Below are 19,812 nucleotides of genomic sequence, written 5' to 3' on the forward strand. Positions count from 1 at the left end.
TGATCAAATCAAGTGTGCAATTGTGTAAGTGTCAAAAGTACATTCCAGTTGCCAAGTGCTCGACTTTTGATTAGGTGACCATGAGGATGCTGTAACACTCACAAGTACAAGGACTGGGTGTAAGTTAACTTTGAATGGTTGCTAAACAAACAGTTTTAAGTCAAGGACTACCTGTTCACAGAAAGTATACTTGAATCTAAAGAGAAAAATACTTTCAATCTCAGATTAGCTTCTGAGAATTTTCTGAACAGAACCATAGATTCTTGCTAAAAGAATAGAAATAGTTTTGCATTTCCATCTTTCCCTTTTTTAAAACCTTCCTAATCTCACCTTCCCCAGGATGTCCAAGGTCTGAGGAGATGAAATAAGGATTGTGGTTTCTCTTGCATTTTATGTCTTTTCATTTCTCAAGTTTTTTTTTCCTCCCCACCTTGTTTATGAAGACATTTGAAAGCCATAGTTACATTTGATACTTGAGCAAATTAAAATCTCACCCTCTACAACCTCTGCATACCAGTCATGTATCTTTAGCTCCTCCATCAGCAGAGGAGGATCATAGGAGAAGACGTTGTCAAGAAGATGGATTCCCCAGTGACCACCTCCATAAATATATCACAGTCTGAAAAAAATGTGTCCTTGAATCTTTATGCATGCTTTTTTTTTTGAAAGAAGCATTATTAAAAGCCCTTCTCATCCTGGTGCTGGAGAACATAGATTGATGAATGCTTTATATGTGAAATCACCACAGGTGGTATTGAGCAGGTTCTGATAGGTTCTGGAGAACCGGTAGTGGAAATTTTGAGTAGTTCAGAGAACCAGCAAACACCACTTCTGACTGGCCCTGCTTTCCACCTATTCTCTGCCTCCAGAGTCCCAGCTGATCTGCTGGGTCTTCTTTTGTTGCCCTGCACAGGAGAAGGGAGCTGGAAAGCAGGTTAGTGGGATGGGGAGGGAATGGGATTTTGCAGTAACCTTCCTCCAGGAGTGGGAAAGGAATGGAGATTTTACAGTATCCTTCCCCTGCCATGCCCACCAAGCCATGCCCGATAGTACCAGAACTGATAGTAAAAAAACTTTGAATCCCACCACTGGAAATCACCCTAATTGTGCAATATGTGGATTGCCCAGTTCTCCTTCAAACTGTACTATAAATTCAACCAGAAGTGTCTGCCTATAGGAAAGGAAGTGTGTATTAAACAAAGTTGCATATAACATGAAAAGACTTTAAACTCAGGTAAGGTTCAAAGAGTTCAGTGGTTCTCAAAATTCCTTGGATGGTCTGAATTAAATTAATGTCTCTCAGACTATCTTCTATTACAGAATTTGTAAGGGCATCAAGTCCATATATGTATTGAATGAAAATCCCTTCACACCCTTATATGTGGTCAGTGTCTTCTGCTATCTCTGGACGTCTTCCATAGGCCTGGGAGTTTAAGAGTTCTGTGAAAGATCTTAGCTATTCCTAGCACTCTTCTTAATGGAGAGATATGAGGTTGTTTCTGGGATCTTGGAGCCCACCTCCTGGCTTAGGTCTCACAGCCTCAAGTGCTCCTCCCTACCACTCCTGGGACTTCTTTGGACTTTACTTTCCATATCCGGAGTTAGTTCCTCCTTCAGAGACTAGTTCTTCTCCAGCTTCTCATACTCCTTCTTCCTGATGTTATTGTCAGGCGTGAGATTCTACCAGTTTGGACTGGTTCAGGTGAACCCTTTTGTTCTGATGATCATCTGGATCCAAATTGGTTTGCTGTGATGAGGCCGCCTCTCCTCTTTACTGTGCTTTATTTCCTTTGTTTCAATCAAGGAAACAGTCGGTCCACTAAAGAGAGAAGATGGCAAGGAAGTAACAGGCAACAGAGAGAAAGCAGAACTGCTTAACTCATTCTCTGCCTCTGTCTTCACACAAGAAGAAACTATAGCTCAATCCACCAAAAACATAACTGTAAAAGACAGACCAGAAATAAAAGTTAAAATAAGCAAAAAAATAGTAAGAGAACACCTGTCTGATCTTGATGAAAACAAATCACCGGAGCTTGATGGATTACATCCCAGAGTTTTAAAGGAGCTGGAAGAGGTCATCTCAGAACCACTGCATCATATCTTACAAAAATCCTGGACCACCGGGGAACTACCAGAGGACTGGAAAAGAGCTGATGTGGTTCCCATCTTCAAAAAAGGAAAGAAAAAAAAAACAGACCCAGGAAACTATAGACCAATCAGCCTAACATCAATACCCGAGAAGATACTGGAAAAGATAATAAAAAAACTGATCTGCCAACATCTAGAAACAAGTAAAGTAATAACTAGCAGTCAGCACGGGTTTGTTAAAAACAGATCATGCCAAACCAATCTTATTTCACTCTTCAACACAGTGACTAAATTAGTAGAGCAGCAAAATACTGTGGACATAATATATTTAGATTTCAGCAAGGCATTTGACAAAGGAGACCACAACCTACTTCTTAGTAAGCTAGAACAAAGTGGAACAGATAGCACCACCACTAGATGGACTCGCAACTGGCTGGCAAACCGTACTCAATGAGTAGTCCTTAATGGGTCTAAGTCTACATGGAGGGAAGTAAGCAGTGGGATGCCACAAGGTTCCGTCTTAGGCCCAGTACTCTTCAATATCTTCATTAACGACTTAGATGAGGGAATAGAAGGGGAACTTACCAAATTTGCAGATGATACTAAGCTGGCAGGAATAGCTAACACCCAAGAAGATAGGCTCAAGATCCAGATGGATCTGGACAGACTAGAACACTGGGCCATATCTAATAAAATGAAATTCAATGTAGAGAAAAGTAAAGTCCTACACTTAGGCAAGAAAAACCAAAAGTACACATATAGACTGGGTGAAACCAGGCTGTGGTTTCTGTGAGAAGGATCTTGAGGGGGTCCTAGTGGACAACCGACTAAATATGAGCCAGCAGTGTGCAGCAGCAGCCAAAAAAGCTAATGCAATCCTAAGTTGTATTAACAGAGGGATACAGTCAAGATCAAGGGAAGTACTAATACCACTCTATAAAGCCTTAGTAAAACCACACCTAGAGTACTGCATCCAGTTTTATTTACCACATTATAAAAAAGATGTTGAGACTCTAGAAAAAGTACAGAGAAGAGCAACCAGGATGATTAGGGGACTGGAGGCTAACACATACAATGAGTGGTTGCAGGAACTGGGCTTGGCTAGTCTAGTGAAGAGAAGGACCAGGGGAGACATGATAGCAGTCTTCCAATATTTGAGGGGCTGCCACAGGGAGAAAGGGGTCAAGCTATTTTCTAAAGCGCCTGTAGGCCAGGCAAGGAATAATGGATGGAAACTGAACAAGGAGAGATTTAACCTGGAAACAAGGAGAAACTTTCTGACAGTGAGAACAATCAACCAATGGAACAGCTTGCCCTCAGTTGAGACTGAGAGCCATCAGTTGAGACTTTCAAGAAGAGATTGGACTGCCATTTGTCAGAAATGGTGTAGGGTCTTCCACTTGGGCGGGGAGTTGGACTAGATGACCTACAAGGTCTCTTCCAACTTTGTTAATCTGTATCAGATTACAGATATTCCTGTACACAATACCAGCTACTTGATTGTGCTGTTCAAAGTACACTGTACTTGGTGGCATCTTCCACCTGACACTATGTTTTGGACTGTCTCTGAGTTTCTCTGCATAGCCTGCTCCTTTGGTCCTGTCTAGTGTGGTAAAGTCTTGCTTTTATGGATCTGGTGTTTAGTGCTTGTTTTTGTGCTGCTAATGGACTGGACGGAATATGTGCCTACTTCTTTAAAAAGCTATCCATTGCCATAGCTGAACCTCTAAGCATAATCTTTGAAAAATCTTTCAGGACCAGCTCCTTGCCTAACCTATGGTCACAAGCCACAGTCATCCCCATCTTCAAAACGGGAGACCCCAGCCTAGTTGAAAATTACAGACCAATCTCTTTATGCTGCATCACCTGTAAAGTCATGGAATCAATTATTAACCAATCCATCATCCTCCACTTAGAGACAAACAACCTACTCTCTAATAAACAATTTGGTTTCAGAAAAAAACTATCATGTAATCTGCAACACTCACACTGCAAAAACATATGGACTACACAACTCGATCAGGGCAAAACAATAGACGCAATCTACATAGACTTCTGTAAAGCCTTTTGATTCAGTGGTACTCCTAAAACTAAAATCTTATGGTATCTCTGGACACCTGCATAACTGGATAGAAACATTCCTGTCAAACAGACAACAAATGGTCAAAATTGGGAGCATCCTATCAAATTCTGTACCTGTCAACAGTGGTGTCCCCCAAGGCAGTATTCTAGGACCAACTCTTTTCATACTCTACATAAATGACCTCTGTGATCATATTAAGAGCAACTACGTTCTCTTCGCTGATGATGTAAAGCTGTCCAATACCACAGACAATACTGCTACCCTTCAAAAAGACCTTGACTTCTTTCTTCTTCTTCTTCTTCTTCTTCTTCTTCTTCTTCTTCTTCTTCTTCTTCTTCTTCTTCTTCTTCTTCTTCTTCTTCTTCTTCTTCTTCTTCTTCTTCTTCTTCTTCTTCTTCTTCTTCTTCTTCTTCTTCTTCTTCTTCTTCTTCTTCTTCTCCTTCTCCTTCTCCTTCTCCTTCTCCTTCTCCTTCTCCTTCTCCTTCTCCTTCTCCTTTCCTTCTTCTTCTTCTTTTTTGAAAAATACCTTATTACAGTTCTTAGTTCGAGTTCAAAATGTCCTTTTTAAATTTGCACAGTCACTTCCACCGTTTCGTTTCTCCTTTCTGTTTTGGCTTCTTCTTCTTGCTCCTTTATTCTTTTTCTCCACATGGTCCCAGTTCCACTTATAAATCGTAATTGTCTTATTTGTTCCTTTTTTCATTATCACAATTATCAGACAAATATTGCAATTATAAAGTTTCTTTCCTCAATACTTTCCTTAAATCTTTCAAAGTGTCAATTGTTCTCCTTTCAAGTTTTTACTCTAAGCTGTTCTTCTGATCTCTCTGTCTCACTTGGACACCATCATTGTCACTTTTTCTTTCTTTCTTCCCACAGTTCTCAAACATCAAATGCCAAGAAATATAATTATACAACCCACTTTTCAACTCCCAAGATAAAAGTAAACACTGTTGTCTCACCCTTCAGTTCCTCCATTTTCAGCACTCCATTAATCAGCATGAATTACTGCCGTTTCTTTAGTTAGTACTCCTTCCAATGTTTCTGCTGCTTCACTACACTGTTCAGTTTGGAGTTTCAATTTTCAATTTCCCTTTGTTGTATAAACAGTATTCTAGAAATCTTCTTTAATTTCACCTTTCCACTACTCAATTTGCTGTTCTCCACTCTTTGCTTCCTTCCTTCTTTGAGCTGCTGGGCTGCCTCTTCTGCTGTTGGTTTTTGGGGGATTCTCTTGTAGTCTCCGGGATTGCGACACCTCCCCAAGATCTCCAGGTCTTCCCCTTTCATCTGTCAACCCCTCCAAGGTCTGACATGCTCCTGGAAGCCACCGAACAGTGAAAAACGGATCCTTTCAGAGCGGCGAGCCACTCCTCAGCTTCGCATCAATGCAGCACCCAACCGGAAGATCATGGACATCACTCAACTGGTCAACATAGATGTAACTAATAATATTGGTAAAACATAATCTTAAGAGATATATATGTTTTAGAATATTGAGCTAAGAATACTGATTAATAATTTTTGAATAACCGAATAATTGAAAGTATGCTGTATAAATATAGAACTCAGACCTTTAAATATAATCATATTGTAAGAAACTTAAAAAAAATTATTCTGAGATAAGCATATAATTAACAACTCTAAAGAAATAGACTAATTGATATTTACATATAGATAAGAATTTAATTACTTTAATGAATAGGCTACTTCAAATTAATTAATTAAGCATATAACACTGTTGAATCTGTGAGTAAATATATTTGATTAATATTGAATTCTCTTAAGTATTGTAATAGTTGAATAAGTTCAATAAGTAAAAATAGAAATAAGAGCTGATTGTGAATTTCCATAATAGAATTTTGGTAATTAATAATATAATAATATATGTATTAATATTACTTTGTCCAGGAACAAAGTGGGAGAAGGCAAAACCCCTGCATGGACTACAGGCTTGGAGAAGAATGAGTCTCCCTGGCTAGAGGGAATTCCTTGTGGCTCGGGAGCCAATTCCTCTGGCGATAGCTTGGCAGTGACCAAGGCCATGCTGAGTAATGGCCTGAAGAGAGAAGGATTGAAGACCAATACAGAGGATGTCTGCTCTGGGCGAGAATCCTCTTCCTCTGAAAGATTTTGGTCAAAGATCTCGCCCTCTTCACGTTCTGAATGAGAGGAGTAATTGTGTTCAGATGGTGAAGCCCTTCCCCCCTCATCAACCTCCTCCCATTCTGGTAGAGAAGAATGGACCCTGAGGTCCTGGGGCCTGTATAAATCAAGGTGATGAGGCAACTTATAGATTAAGAAGGGAGAAGGGCCTGAACCCTTTCCGGAGGTCGAAAGATTTGCTTGAAGCCTTCAGCCAATCCCTGCCTAATGGCCAAAGAGACAACATCTTGGATATCCCCTGGTCTATGCTCAAAGGTAGGGGCAGAAGGCCAAAGGCCTGCTGCTGAGGGAGAGAAGGTGGCTTCAGGCTTAGATTGAGAAGAGGTTCGAGGCCTGGAGGGAGGGGGAGGAGCATAGGGCCCAGAAGCCTGTTGGAAATAAGGCCCAGATCTGCTTAGATCCTGAGGATCATTGTACTGCAAAAGCCTCAGGAGACCAGGATGGAGGATGGAAAGGCTCATAGATAACTTCTCCTCCCCTGGGAGGGCTTGGCTGGGGCTCACAGGTATCACCTGAAACATGCTGTAGTTGCACTCCCTTCTGTTGAATAGTTCTATTGAACTGCCTCTCTAGGGCTGCATGTCTGCGCTTTTTTGCCCTCAACTCAGCCTGAGTTGCCTTCTTAGGGGCAAGAGCCTTAGCTCTGATTTTAGCATCCACCTCCCTCTGGACTGATTGGGTGCATTGCCTACAACTTATTCTCTTATTGGCTTAAGAGACTGTTCCACTGGGTGGGGGGGACTCTGCCTGACCCTTATCCATTTGAAGAATAAAGGCTCTTACGATGGAAAGAAACTGTTTGTAAATTTTTTGTATTAAGCCCCTTAGGGTATAAATTGGCCCCTGGGCTTACAAAATGGCTGCTCACCTCGTGGTGGAAGGCTTCAATCCAAGATGGCTGCTGACTATGGGAAACAGGCTCCAAGATCGAATAATTTCTCCTTAGGCTATAAAGAGCCCCGAGTGAAGTAAGCAAAGGAAAGGGCAGCCTCTGGGCACAGGATCAGCTGGCTGACACTGGTATCGGTTTGCCGATCGCTTTTTATGATCACTCAAACTGCAGGCGTGGGGAGGTCTACAGACGCTGCCCAACTTGCCTGAACAGTGCTCTGGCAACGCTGCTCCCAACCTTGCTTGAAACGAGGAAAAACGGCACTGAAGATCGCTGGTGAGTGTTATCGAACAGAAGCTTTCAGAGACACAGCTACTGACTGAAAGGAGCTGAGTCAAAAGCTGGGGTCTCTTCCGGGGGCTGGCTTTTATATCTTAGTACAGACTCAGCTAAATGACATCATAGGAAGGAGTCAACCCATCCTGGGCTCTCGATGCAGCATGGAGGAGAATTCCTTATGCCACCAGACTTGAAATTCTAGACCTAGAAAACCGAGAACTATGCCACCTTCGGTCCGATCTAAGTACGGTATATATAATCATACATTGCAATGTCCTACCTGTCAATGAATACTTCAGTTTCAACCACAACAATACAAGAGCAAACAATACATACAAACTCAAGGTTAAGCGCACCAAGCTTGATTGCAGGAAATACGACTTCAGCAACAGAGTGGTCAATGTCTGGAATACTCTACCTAACTCTGTGGTTTCTTCCCCAAACCCCAAAAACTTTAACCTTAGACTGTCTACTATTGACCTCACCCCTTTCTTAAGAGGTCTGTAGGGGGTGTGCATAAGCACACCAACGTGCCTACCGTCCCTATCCTATTGTTTCTTTTCTTTTCTTTTTATTTTTCTTATATGTATCCATGTATTCATAACTATGTTTTTACTTATACCTATTATCTTATAAGCAATTGACAAACCAAATAAATAAATAAATAAATCAGTGTCTCTGTCCTAATATGATAGAAAACCTACATAACCTTGAGATCTTTGGTGGAAAGATGGGATAGATGAATATGAATTAAAATAACACCTAGCAACTTGGTTATAGCTCAAGGGGAAAATGAGCTCATTACACTTTGTTCAATTCAATGCTCTTTCAATTTCTTTTTTTCACCAGCATTAGAAGTTCCAAAATTTTGTTTTGCTGCAGATGTAAAAATCAATCCCCGTTTCTCTTCCCCACAAAAGAACTCAGTTTGCAAGACTGACACCTGATCCAAATCAGAGCAAAATGCCTTTCATCTCCAATCATTATCCCAGCAAGATCCCTTCTTCAATTATCCATCTCATCATTACCTATGCATAGAATTGATGCATGAAGAAAAATGTGCTTTTCTCCTCCTTCCATCCCCCTGCCCACCCCATATGACCTCTGCTGACATCAGCAAGTTGAGCCAGAGAAACCTCCGTGGGCTGACCCAGGAATGCTTGATAGGAAGGAACCTAAATGATTTAATGTAATGTCTCTATCTTTGGACTCACCAATTACAGAGAAATACCAATAATCAGCAGCCTGTTAAATTGGGACTTTTAATAAGATGTTAAAGTAGGAGGCAGCCTCTTAGTTTCTCTTCACTGCTCTCGTTTCTCAACAGCCAAGTGCAATTTTTACAAATGGTGATTGTTAAAGATCTGAAAGACTCTCAAAAAAGTCTTAGAAGAGGGAAAAGGTGATTTATAATCCAATGCAGTATTATGCATAAAACATCTTGGCTACTTTTAAAAAACATATGTTTCCTTGTTTGTGTTTACTTTGTCTAAAAATCCAACTTTTAGTTAATTTTTAGTTAGGTCTAGTTTAGTTTAGTTTAATTGGAGCCTTGGTCTAATGGTTAAGATGTCAAGCTAGAAAGCAGGAGTTGAAGTCCTACCTTAGGCATAAAAACCAACCAGGTGACTTTGGGCCAGTCAGTCTCTCTCAGCCCAACCCACGTCGCAGAGTTGTTGTTGTGGGAAAAGTAGGAAGAAGAAAGTGGATTGGATATGTTTGCCACCTTGAGCTACTTGTACAATTAATAAAGGTGGGATACAAATACAAACAAACACATTAATTAATTAATTTACGTTCTATTTTAGATGCTGGTGATTGCAACTAGATGGTCTTTCAGCCTTAACAGTTGTAAAAAGGAAGAAAATATTTGCTATTTCTTTTGTAGTTTATATTATTATTATTATTATTATTATTATTATTATTATTATTATTATTATTATTATTATTATTTTATTACTGTCATTTTAATAATAATAATAATAATAATAATAATAATAATAATAATAATAATAATAATAATACCATAGGCATTGACAACCATAGGCATTTATCTAATTTGTAGAAGGCAGCTTTACTTGGAACAGTTTCCATCCTGCGGCGATATCTGTAACACCATCAAACATCCAGATTTGCACATTCCCAGATCCTTGGTAAGGACTTGATAGGTAGACAAAAATGCCAAACCCAGTCTGAACATCTGGCTAACTGTGTGAATAATAATAATAATAATAATAATAATAATAATAATAATAATAATAATAATAATAATAATAATAATAATAGCAGCAGCAACCTGGTCATCAAAACTACGTGATTATGGATGAAACATGTGACAGTGATTTCCATTATCATTGGAGCATTTGGCACCATATATAAGAATTTTACAAAGTATATCTAGAAATAACAGCTTCCTGGAATAACACCAGCGCAACTGCAAAAAACTGCTACTCGGCACATCATACATTTTAAGAAGGTACTTCGTTGATACCTAAGATGCTGGCAACAACTTGTATCAACCATTAGCACCAATCAATGGTATATGTGATTCATTTTTTAATGTTCACTTGATGGAGTTTCATGTTTAATGAATAAAGTATAATAATAATATTTGAAATGGTGTGCTGTAGTCCATGGTGTCATGAAGAGTCAGACATGACAATGATTGAAAAGCAACAGCCATGTGAGAAGGAAAGAGATGGTGAGAAATAGCCATCTCATGGATAGTTGAAAAGCACAATCAAAGGTATCCCTCTGCCTTGGGACAGAGGTATGAAACCCTGGTGTGCAGTGCTGGTAGTCCTTCCCTTCATAGTTTAAATTCTTCAGCTTTTGTGCTTGAGTCATGCTGAGCTGTATGTGTCCATCAAGAGGGTGCCAAGCTCAAGGTCTAAGGTGGAGGTTGCAAAGGTATTTTTTCAAGAGGCAACTGGACTTTCTTGTTTTATTTCTCATCCATGAAGCTTCTTCAGCTCTGACTGGATGGTGGGGAATGGAAGGATTTCTACTCCTTGCAGACAGCTGGTCATTTGCATTTTTTCAGAGAGCCATTGAGGCCACTTGGAAGTTAACTGTGTCCTTAGGGTCACCTGAGTAGTGCAAATGGGTGTCACCCTGAGGACATAGACAAACCTCCAAGTGGCCTCCACGACTCTCTTAAAGAATGCAAATGACCAGCTCTCTCCAAAGAGCATAAATCCTTCCATTCCCCACCATCTAGTCAGAACTGAAGAAGCTTCTTGGATGAGAAGCAAAACATCTTCAAAGAAAAACAAGGAAATCCAGTTGCCTCTTGAAAAAGCACATTTGGGACAACTATGACCCGGATGTCTGAGAGTCTCCATAGATGTCTAAGGTGGATGAAAAATGTGGTTGGAGCAATAGAGTTCATTCTTTCAGACAGTTGCATAGAGATCTGTGACCTTCTACTTCTATCTAAGCAGTTTCATAAATATTTTTGCAAAAGGAAAAATAAATTTAAGGAGTTTTTAAAAAAACTTTTAGAGAACTTTTGCTATTCTTATCTTGCCCAGTTCAATTTTTCCATGGATGTCACATTTGAGAAGCTTCCACGTTTATTTCAAATTTCATTTTGTATAAATTTTCACTGGCAATTCTGGGTGATTTTCCTCAGCTTTCAGAAACATTCACATACAGCCTCTGAAAGCGGTAATCTGATTGCTTCCATTCTGAACTATTTTATAAACAGCTAACGTCTCGCAAATTAGATAAAATCAGGCTCATAGTCTTTATTGAGAGAAAATACGTTTGACTCAATAACTTCCTGCATTTTGTCATTCATAACTGTGAAATACATCAAACATACTTTAAAATTGTGTAGATGATGCTATTGCCTCTAAATGATACAATCTAGTATTAGATTGTAACAATTCAGGGACCAAATCCATCCATCCAGTGTATGAAATATTAAAGTGCATGTAATTTATTGTAATATCTTCACTAGAATGATAGTCTTTAAAGTAAAACTTTTGAGAACAAGTAAATGTATCAAAAGCAATTTAATATGTACTGCCAACTATACACCGTTGATGGCAATAACATAGTAAAATGTGAACTTAAAAAAAGGCATTATATGTTTTGCAAATTATGGGAGGCAGCTCTGGCACATAACTCAGATTACAAATGTTTAGGGTATGAGTACTACTTCAGGAGAAGATGAAAAGATTGTAGAGAGTAACAGATATTTACAGCAATTTATAATCATCTTTTTTAATAGACTGCAACATTTGGAGTAGTGCATATTTTTAAGGAAAGCTCTTTTTTCATTTTGTATATTGAATTTAGAATAAATATAAACCAAACCAATTTTTCCTCTTCCTTAAATATTAATATCTTTTTGCACCTCTTTGATTTGCAGTTTTTAATTTTATTGTACTGTATATTAAAAATTGCTAGCTGCTCTGAGAAATGTATTAAAGAACGGGCTATACATCATTCCACTAAATGAAAAATAAATAAATTATGTTATTCTGAAGAGGGATTTGATAATTATTTCCCCTCTGTATAAAACTATTGTATTTAATACTTAACAAAAAAAAAAGATACTGGTTTATAGTTTTAACTTCATACAACTTTCTCTTTGGAACTTAATACGTTTTAAAACTTATTTCTCCTTCCAACAAGAAACTCCCATTAATTATAGAAAAAAGCCCAATGGAAATTACACCGAGGAATAATGAATCAAATCGCATCCTTCAGTCTCTCTCTTAATCTCTTGACATTTGTCAAATCCTATACACCAGGGGTGTTCAATCTTGGCAACTTTAAGACTTGTGGACTTTAAGACTTATGAACTTCAACTCCTAGAATTCTCCAACCAGCATGCAGGCTGGGGAATTCTGGAAGTTGAAGTCCACAAGTCTTAAAGATGCCAAGGGTGGACACCCCTGTATTATATGGACACCCCTGTATTCAGAGGTGAAATGCTGCCGGTTCGGCCTGGTTCACCTGAACCAGTAGTAAAAAAATGCTACTGGTTCAGACAAACCTGAATTTCCGACAATCAGCTGTATGACGATCAGCTGTACATGTGATTTAGATTAGCTAGAAAGCAGGAAATCATCAGATTTCTTGCTTTCTAGCTAAATAAATCATTGGGGCACAGCTGACCCCCACCTCGCTGTTGTATTTACCTCGGAAGGCTTCAAAATGCTTCTTTTTTCAACACCCGGGAGGCTTCCCTGAGGCCCAGTAGGCCAAAAACTGGTTGGGGGGGGGGGGTGCTGCAAAAGAAAAAAAAGAAAAAAAGACTTTTGACCCCCCCCAGTCACATAACCACATAGCCACGCCTACCCAATCACATAACCACCTGGCCACACCCACCTAGTCACGGCTACCTAGCCATGCCCACAGAACCGGTAGTAAAAAAAATTGAATCCCACCACTCCCTGTATTACACCCTCTTTCTCCAACCTTGATGCCCTCCCAGTCTACGGTTTTCAAACCCCAGAATTCCTAACAGTACCAATACCTGCTGGGAAATTTTTGAACTCTATATATTCAGAAGAAAACCAAGTTGGGAGAGGGTGATTGTATGGAGAGCAGAGCATACCAAGTTGTTGCTATCTGTCTTCTATATTGTTGCGCAGGAAATGCACAACAAAAAACTCCATAAATTTATGGGAGATATGGGATGAAGAGATATTTGTTTAACCTTAAACAGAGCAAAGAGTTATTATATGCATTTATACCTGTTGCAGTGAAGGTTGGAAGTGACTTTTTAACATTTTTTCTTTATTATTGTTTTCTTTTCTTGGTTTTTTTTTTCTTTTTGCCTGCACTTTTTATTCTTTCTTTCCATTCTCATTTCTTTCTCTAAGTTTAGCCTGTATTAGTTTTTTTTTTAACTATTGTAATAAAAATTCTATTATATAGAGAAAGAGTGAGAAGATGAAAGGGAGAAGATTTTAAAAAAAGTCCAAGACAGGGTTGAAAGACTGAAATTAATAGGGTGGAATTTAACAGACATAAATTTAAATTCAGTAGAACTGAACATGTAAACACTGCCTGTCAATCTGTTCTGTGTTGTTTGGTCAAATCTTTCACCTTGCTTATTATTGATTGTTGTATTGATAGCTCTTCAGATTTGATCTGCGGTCGGATCGTGTTTAAATCAAATAAAAAACTCCATATAACAGATGGAAGATGATCAAACTTTGATGACTCCTATCTATTGGAGCCAGATATTTCTATCTATTTGCAATAATAACACTAGGGTTTCCATTAGAGTTTTATACATATAATTATCTTAATATGTCTAATGTACACGTACTATACATGAACATTCTGCCTTGAGCAGGGGTGTCAAACTCGATTTCATTGAGGGCCACATCAGGCTTGTGTTTGACCTTGAGGGGAAGACAGGGAGCATGGACAGGGTAGGCATGGCCAGCACATCACTCATGGGTCACTTGTGGTGGCCAAGTGCTAAGGCAGAATTTCCCTGAGATTCTCCTCACTCTCATTATAATCTCCTTCCTTCCTTCCTTCCTTCCTTCCTTCCTTCCTTCCTTCCTTCCTTCCTTCCTTCCTTCCTTCCTTCCTTCCTTCCTTCCTTCCTTCCTTCCTTCCTTCCTTCCTTCTCTTTTTCCTTCCTTCCTCATTCTTCTTTCTTCTTCCTTCTCCTCTCCTTATTTTTCCTTCCTTGCCCTTCTTGCATGCTCAAATGCAAAATGGGAGACATTTCTCCTTTTCTTTTGGTTTTAGTTTGTTTTGATAGCCCTCTGCCAGCTAAAACAGAGCTCAATGGGGCTGCATGCAACCTCCCTGTGACCCATTTTTGCTGGCAGAGGCACCACAGGCTGGTCCTTGGCTGTTTCCAGGCTGGCCCCATAGTCCAGATCAGTAGTGGGATTCAAAAATGTTTACTATCAGTTCTGTGGGTCTGGCTTGGTGGGTGTGGTTTGGTGGACATGGCAGGGGAAGGATACTGTAAAATCTCCATTCCCATCCCACTCCTGGAGGAAAGTTACTGCAAAATCCCCATTCCCTCCCCAACCTATTAATCTGCTTTCCAGCTCCGTTCTCCTGTGAAGGGCAACAAAAGAAGAGCCAGTCAATCAGCTGGAACTCAAGAGGCAGAGAATAGATGGGGGAAGGGCCAGTCAGAGGTGGTATTTGCCAGTTCTCTGAACTACTCAAAATTTCTGCTACTGGTTCTCCTGAACTGGTCAGAACCTGCTGAATACCACCTCTGGCCCATGGGCTTTGTGTTTGACACCCTTGCATTATACATATACATATACATATACATATACATATACATATACATATACATATACATAGATAGATAGATAGATAGATAGATAGATAGATAGATTGATAGATGATAGATAGATAGATAGATAGATAGATAGATAGATAGATAGATAGATAGATAGATAGATAGATACCCATACTTTGTAATGACACTATGTGATTGGGCTATGCAGGAGAAATCGACTTTACAATATGTTGGCTCAGTGGAGGTCAGTGATTGAAACACATAAGGGAATATAGCTCCCACCACCTTAAGTCTGGAAGCAGTTCGACAGGTGGAAGGCATAGACATTTTGGTGAGGTACTGACATTTAGTACTGTAAGGAGCTCCAGACCACTCCTGAGTGAAGGAATGGTACATCTGCCAATTCGAACTGAGATAACGGAATGTGAGAAAACTGGAAGTTCAGAGTTCTTTTCAGGTGGGGAGGTAGAGTAGAATGTCTAACTCCTTAGCGTGTTAATAGAAGGCAACTGGCAGCTGGAACAGAGTTCTTTTCAAGTGGGGAGGCAGAGTAGAACTCCTTAGCATCAGAGCATGTTAATTACTGTATTAAGAAATAGTAATGATCTGATGGTCATTTTGAAAAATCCTTTCTTAGTGAGCACCTAGAAGCCAAGAGGAACATAGTACCAAATTTCGAGTTTGTAGGCTTTACGGTTTTGGAGATTTCATGATGAGTGAGTGGTTCTTGGCTTTTATATATAAAAATGATCTTAATTCATAATGTACATTTACTATACATAAGCATTCTGCCTAAGAGTCTCAGTTTTTCTAGCATTGCCACTTATAAAACAGAAGGAGAAGATACATGTGCACACCGAACAGATAGGCTCCAATAATTGCAGGCTTTTGTAAAAATTCACCAACGCATTCTTTTTCTCCAGTGCTTCAGTATCTATCTATATGGCTGTTCCATCTCATGATGGAAAGAAAATTGTCTATTGCTTATTGTGACTGCGGTACTAATACGGGTGCTTGATCACTTTTTAGACTCCTCTCACCTATCATCCTGTTTCCACTTGTCCCCAGCTTGATGCATTTTTGACGCTGGCAGAAAAGACATAAAAGTAACACTTTTTACACACACACACACACAAAAATGAACTGTCAAAGCAAAGTTCTGAAACCAATCTAACCAAGTTCCATGAGCTATAAAGTTAGAAGAGGCAGGAAGTAGTAGGAAAAGTGCATTTTATATTTTAGAAAAGTTTTTTTCCCCCTGACTCTGAATCAATCCATAAACCAGTTAATTACTAGCTTCAAAGACTGCCTCTCATTTTTGAAGATCCTAAACATGCATCTAACAGTGCAGAACAAGAAAGGGATGATTAGAGATATTTAAGACAAATAGTAATATCACAAATACATTACCGTCATGTCTAATTTTGCCAAACAAAACCTAATGTTTCAACAAAAGAAGAAAAAGATATTTTTTAACATCCTTATGTTTATTTAAAATTACATTTTTCCTCAAGGCAAGATTTCTTGAGGTTAATTACTCAGACAGCTATCAAAAGAATTAACATTTCTCTAAGTGCAACAGGCGAAGGCTAAGACTTGTCTTTTAAGATGTCTGTTATGAAGCTTTATTATAAAAACACAAGAAGTGGCTGCTAGATGTGATCATAGGCACATCTTGTCTCTTGCTATTAAGAATGATCAGTAAGATATTTTCAGATAACCCACCAGTAAGCTATGAAAATAACAATTTCTCCATTTTTTTTTTGTCACCCATGAACTTTTGTTCTGATTCTACAGTACATCTTGGCATTTATTCTTAATTCGAGGTTACATTTGCATAAGATTTTGCAATAGGAGAGAATACTAAATTACAAACGAGTTATAAATTGTCAGATATAAAAAGCAGATCCTTAAGATTCCCCAGACAGAAAGCAAAACATATATTCTATTATCTGAATAATGTATTTTGCCCCAAAGGATGTATACCACCAAAATACACAAACCAGGTCACTCAAATCAGCCCATTATTTCAAACATCAGAAAAATCACCAACATTCCAAATCACTGCAGAAAAAAACAATTACTACCAACCCGCCTTCAATTGAGGACCTGTATACTGCATGAGTCAAAAAGAGGGCTGTGAAAATATTTACATCCCGGACATAAACTGTTTCAACACCTTCCCTCAAAATGACACTATAGAGCATTGCACACCAGAACTACTAGACACAAGAACAGTTTTTTCCTGAACACAATCACTCTGCTAAACAAATAATTCCCTCAACGCTGTCCAACTATTTACAAAGTCTGCACTACTATTACTGTTAATCTTCTCATCACTCCTTATCACCCATCCCCTCCCACTTGTATGACTGTAACTTTGTTGCTTGTATCCTTACGATTTATATTGACTGTTTTCTAGTATGATTTGATTGCTTATTGTACACTATGATTATCATTGTGTCATACCTTATGAGATTATTTGCACCAAGACAAATTCCTTGTGTGTCCAACCACACTTGGCCAATAAAGAATTCTATTCTATTCTATTCTATTCTATTCTATTCTATTCTATTCTATTCTATTCTATTCTATTCTATTCTACTCTACTCTACTCTACTCTACTCTACTCTACTCTACTCTACTCTACTCTATTCCAAATCACAAAAAGACAAGAAAGCACAGATTTCTTAAGAAAGCTGGAATCTATTGATGATCTCTGGACCATACCATACCATCCCAGCAACCATGGATGTTGAGACAATCCATCCCAACATCTACAAGAAAAACAAACTTTTGGGTATTTAAAACATCATCATTGACAAGATAAAAACACATCCAGATATCAGGGTTTGAGACATCTTATTTAGTCCAAATGACTATATTTTGATAGCACTGCATGACAGGTCTATAACTGTCTTTAGATCCCCACTCAGTTTAAAATAGCTACTTACCCACTTTTAGGAATAACAACACAACCACACAAAGATGAGGACCAAAACTTGCCAAGTCTGCCTCCACATTTACAACCGCACACAACATCACCTACAATGTTATTACTTTCAGATTCTTGTCATCTGATGTATGCCATCCTGTGCCAACAATGTCCCTCTAGATTCTACAAGGCACAAACTAGCCAGACTTTGTGCAAAATAATACATCGGGTCCTAGTTGGACATCAGAACTGCCAACAGCAACAAGGCAATGGCACATTTCAGCCTATCAGGGGTAGAAGTTTGTCTACCACATTCGCAATCAGTTACAAAAATTGGCCACCGAATTCCAATCTATCAAAAAAAAAAAAAAAATCTAATCCATTCCAGCGGACTTGAGCAGGGAAAGTGGTTTGTTTGCCCTTTCACTTTGCAAACTGATAGTAACACTGAGCCCGCAGCTCTCTTCTGAGTCTCAGCCTCAGCTATTTCATAAAACCCCTTAGCTTCCCACCATTTTCCCATCAAGCCTTCTCTCGTCTTTTAACTCCTGTAATAGCATACCTTCTCTCGCAAGTGATCAAATGAGCTGCTGTTCATGAAACCTTATAGCAGTAGCCCTTCGACTTATATACTACTTCATAGCGCTTGTCAGCAACTCTGGTTTACAAGGTCGCTGTATTGCCCTCCCAACAATCTGGGTCCCTATTTTACCAACCTCAGAAGATCTGAGTCAACCTTGAGCCGGTCAGGATTGAACGCCAGGCTGTGGGCAGTTAGCCTACAATACTGCATTCTAATCACTGCACCACCACAGCTCCTCAATAAATGAGACTTATGTCTCAATAAAGTTGATCAACTTGGAAAGTATTACAGATTCCACCTATTCTAACTTTGCAAATGAAAGAAACCTTTAAAAAAAAACCTTCAGGCTTGTAATTCCATCTTCAAATAAGCCATAAAATATCTTCTCATTGCAACCTGGATTCTTACCTGCTACTGAAACTTTGGCTGTTCGACTGATGATAGCTCCAGTTCCTTCTAACGACGCTTCACATTGATAAAGGCCTTCATCGGGTTTATGATGTCTGGAATGGACAATATTTTGTATCAAAAGAGATCCATTGGAAAACTGCTGTCTTCTCTCGTCCACCGCCAAGTTTAAAAAGACGCCATCCTTCTTCCATTTGATTACAGGAAATCCTTGATCCGATTCTGCCATACAGTTCAACAAAACATTAGTTCCCCGTGTGGTGACGGCATCTGAAGGCTCAATCAGGAAGTGCAATGTTGTAAATCCCATAATCTGTGCACCTGTTGGGATGAACAGCCAAGAACAATGCAGTTAGTCATATGCCAGGAAAACCTTCATTCTGCAAGATAAATATTCCCAAAATTGGAAACTTTCCTCAACTTTAAATAAGAAGATAAATACAAATACACACAAAGAAAGAGAGAGAGAGGTGGTATTCAGCAGGTTCTGACCAGTTCTGGAGAACCGGTAGTGGAAATTTTGAATAGTTTGTAGAACCAGCAAATACCACCTCTGACTGGAGATTTACAGTATATTTTGCCTGCCATGGCCACAGAACCGGTAATAAAAAAATTTGAATCCCACCACTGTGCGCACACGAACACACACACACACACACATGCACACACACACACACATATACACAGGTTTTTTTGACCTGAGCTGGAACATTAAATTAAATTTTGATTTTAATTTTAGGAAACATTCTGACTACAATTTAAGGTTACCAATTAAAATAATCACTGTCTGTTCTGAACCAAAATGAAACCAAAATTAGGAAACATACTGTGTCACATGTGGTTGAAGCACCACACACAAATATTCAAGATTCAGGGGTTTACATTGCAAGAATATATGATTGTTTTCTCATTCCCTCCACCTGACATACACACTCCCACTTATTCTGTTTTTGATACATAAATAAATTCTAAACATACCTAAATTAAATTTACCTTAAAGTTTACTTGGGATATATATATATATATATATATATATATATATATATATATATATATATATATATATATATATATATATATATATATATACATACATACATACACACACACATACATACATACATACATATTTTCC

At 38.8% G+C, this 19,812-nt stretch overlaps 1 protein-coding gene across 1 annotated transcript in view; it reads right to left on the minus strand.

Annotated features, from left to right (window-relative positions):
* Positions 1 to 19,604, minus strand: part of DCC (DCC netrin 1 receptor) — a 729,366-nt gene extending 709,762 nt beyond the window's left edge. The window contains exons 1-2 of the mRNA XM_087954238.1: positions 19,598 to 19,604; positions 18,678 to 18,998 (exon numbers count right to left, since the gene is read on the minus strand). Of these exons, the coding sequence (XP_087810364.1) occupies positions 18,678 to 18,998; positions 19,598 to 19,604 (328 nt within the window). The remainder of the gene's footprint in view (positions 1 to 18,677; positions 18,999 to 19,597) is intronic.
* Positions 19,605 to 19,812: the final 208 nt, after the last annotated feature.

This window comes from Notechis scutatus, chromosome 2 (assembly GCF_049901735.1).
Source record: "Notechis scutatus isolate UNSWTSFEM ecotype Mainland chromosome 2, rNotScu1.2, whole genome shotgun sequence".
Lineage (NCBI taxonomy): Eukaryota > Metazoa > Chordata > Lepidosauria > Squamata > Elapidae > Notechis > Notechis scutatus.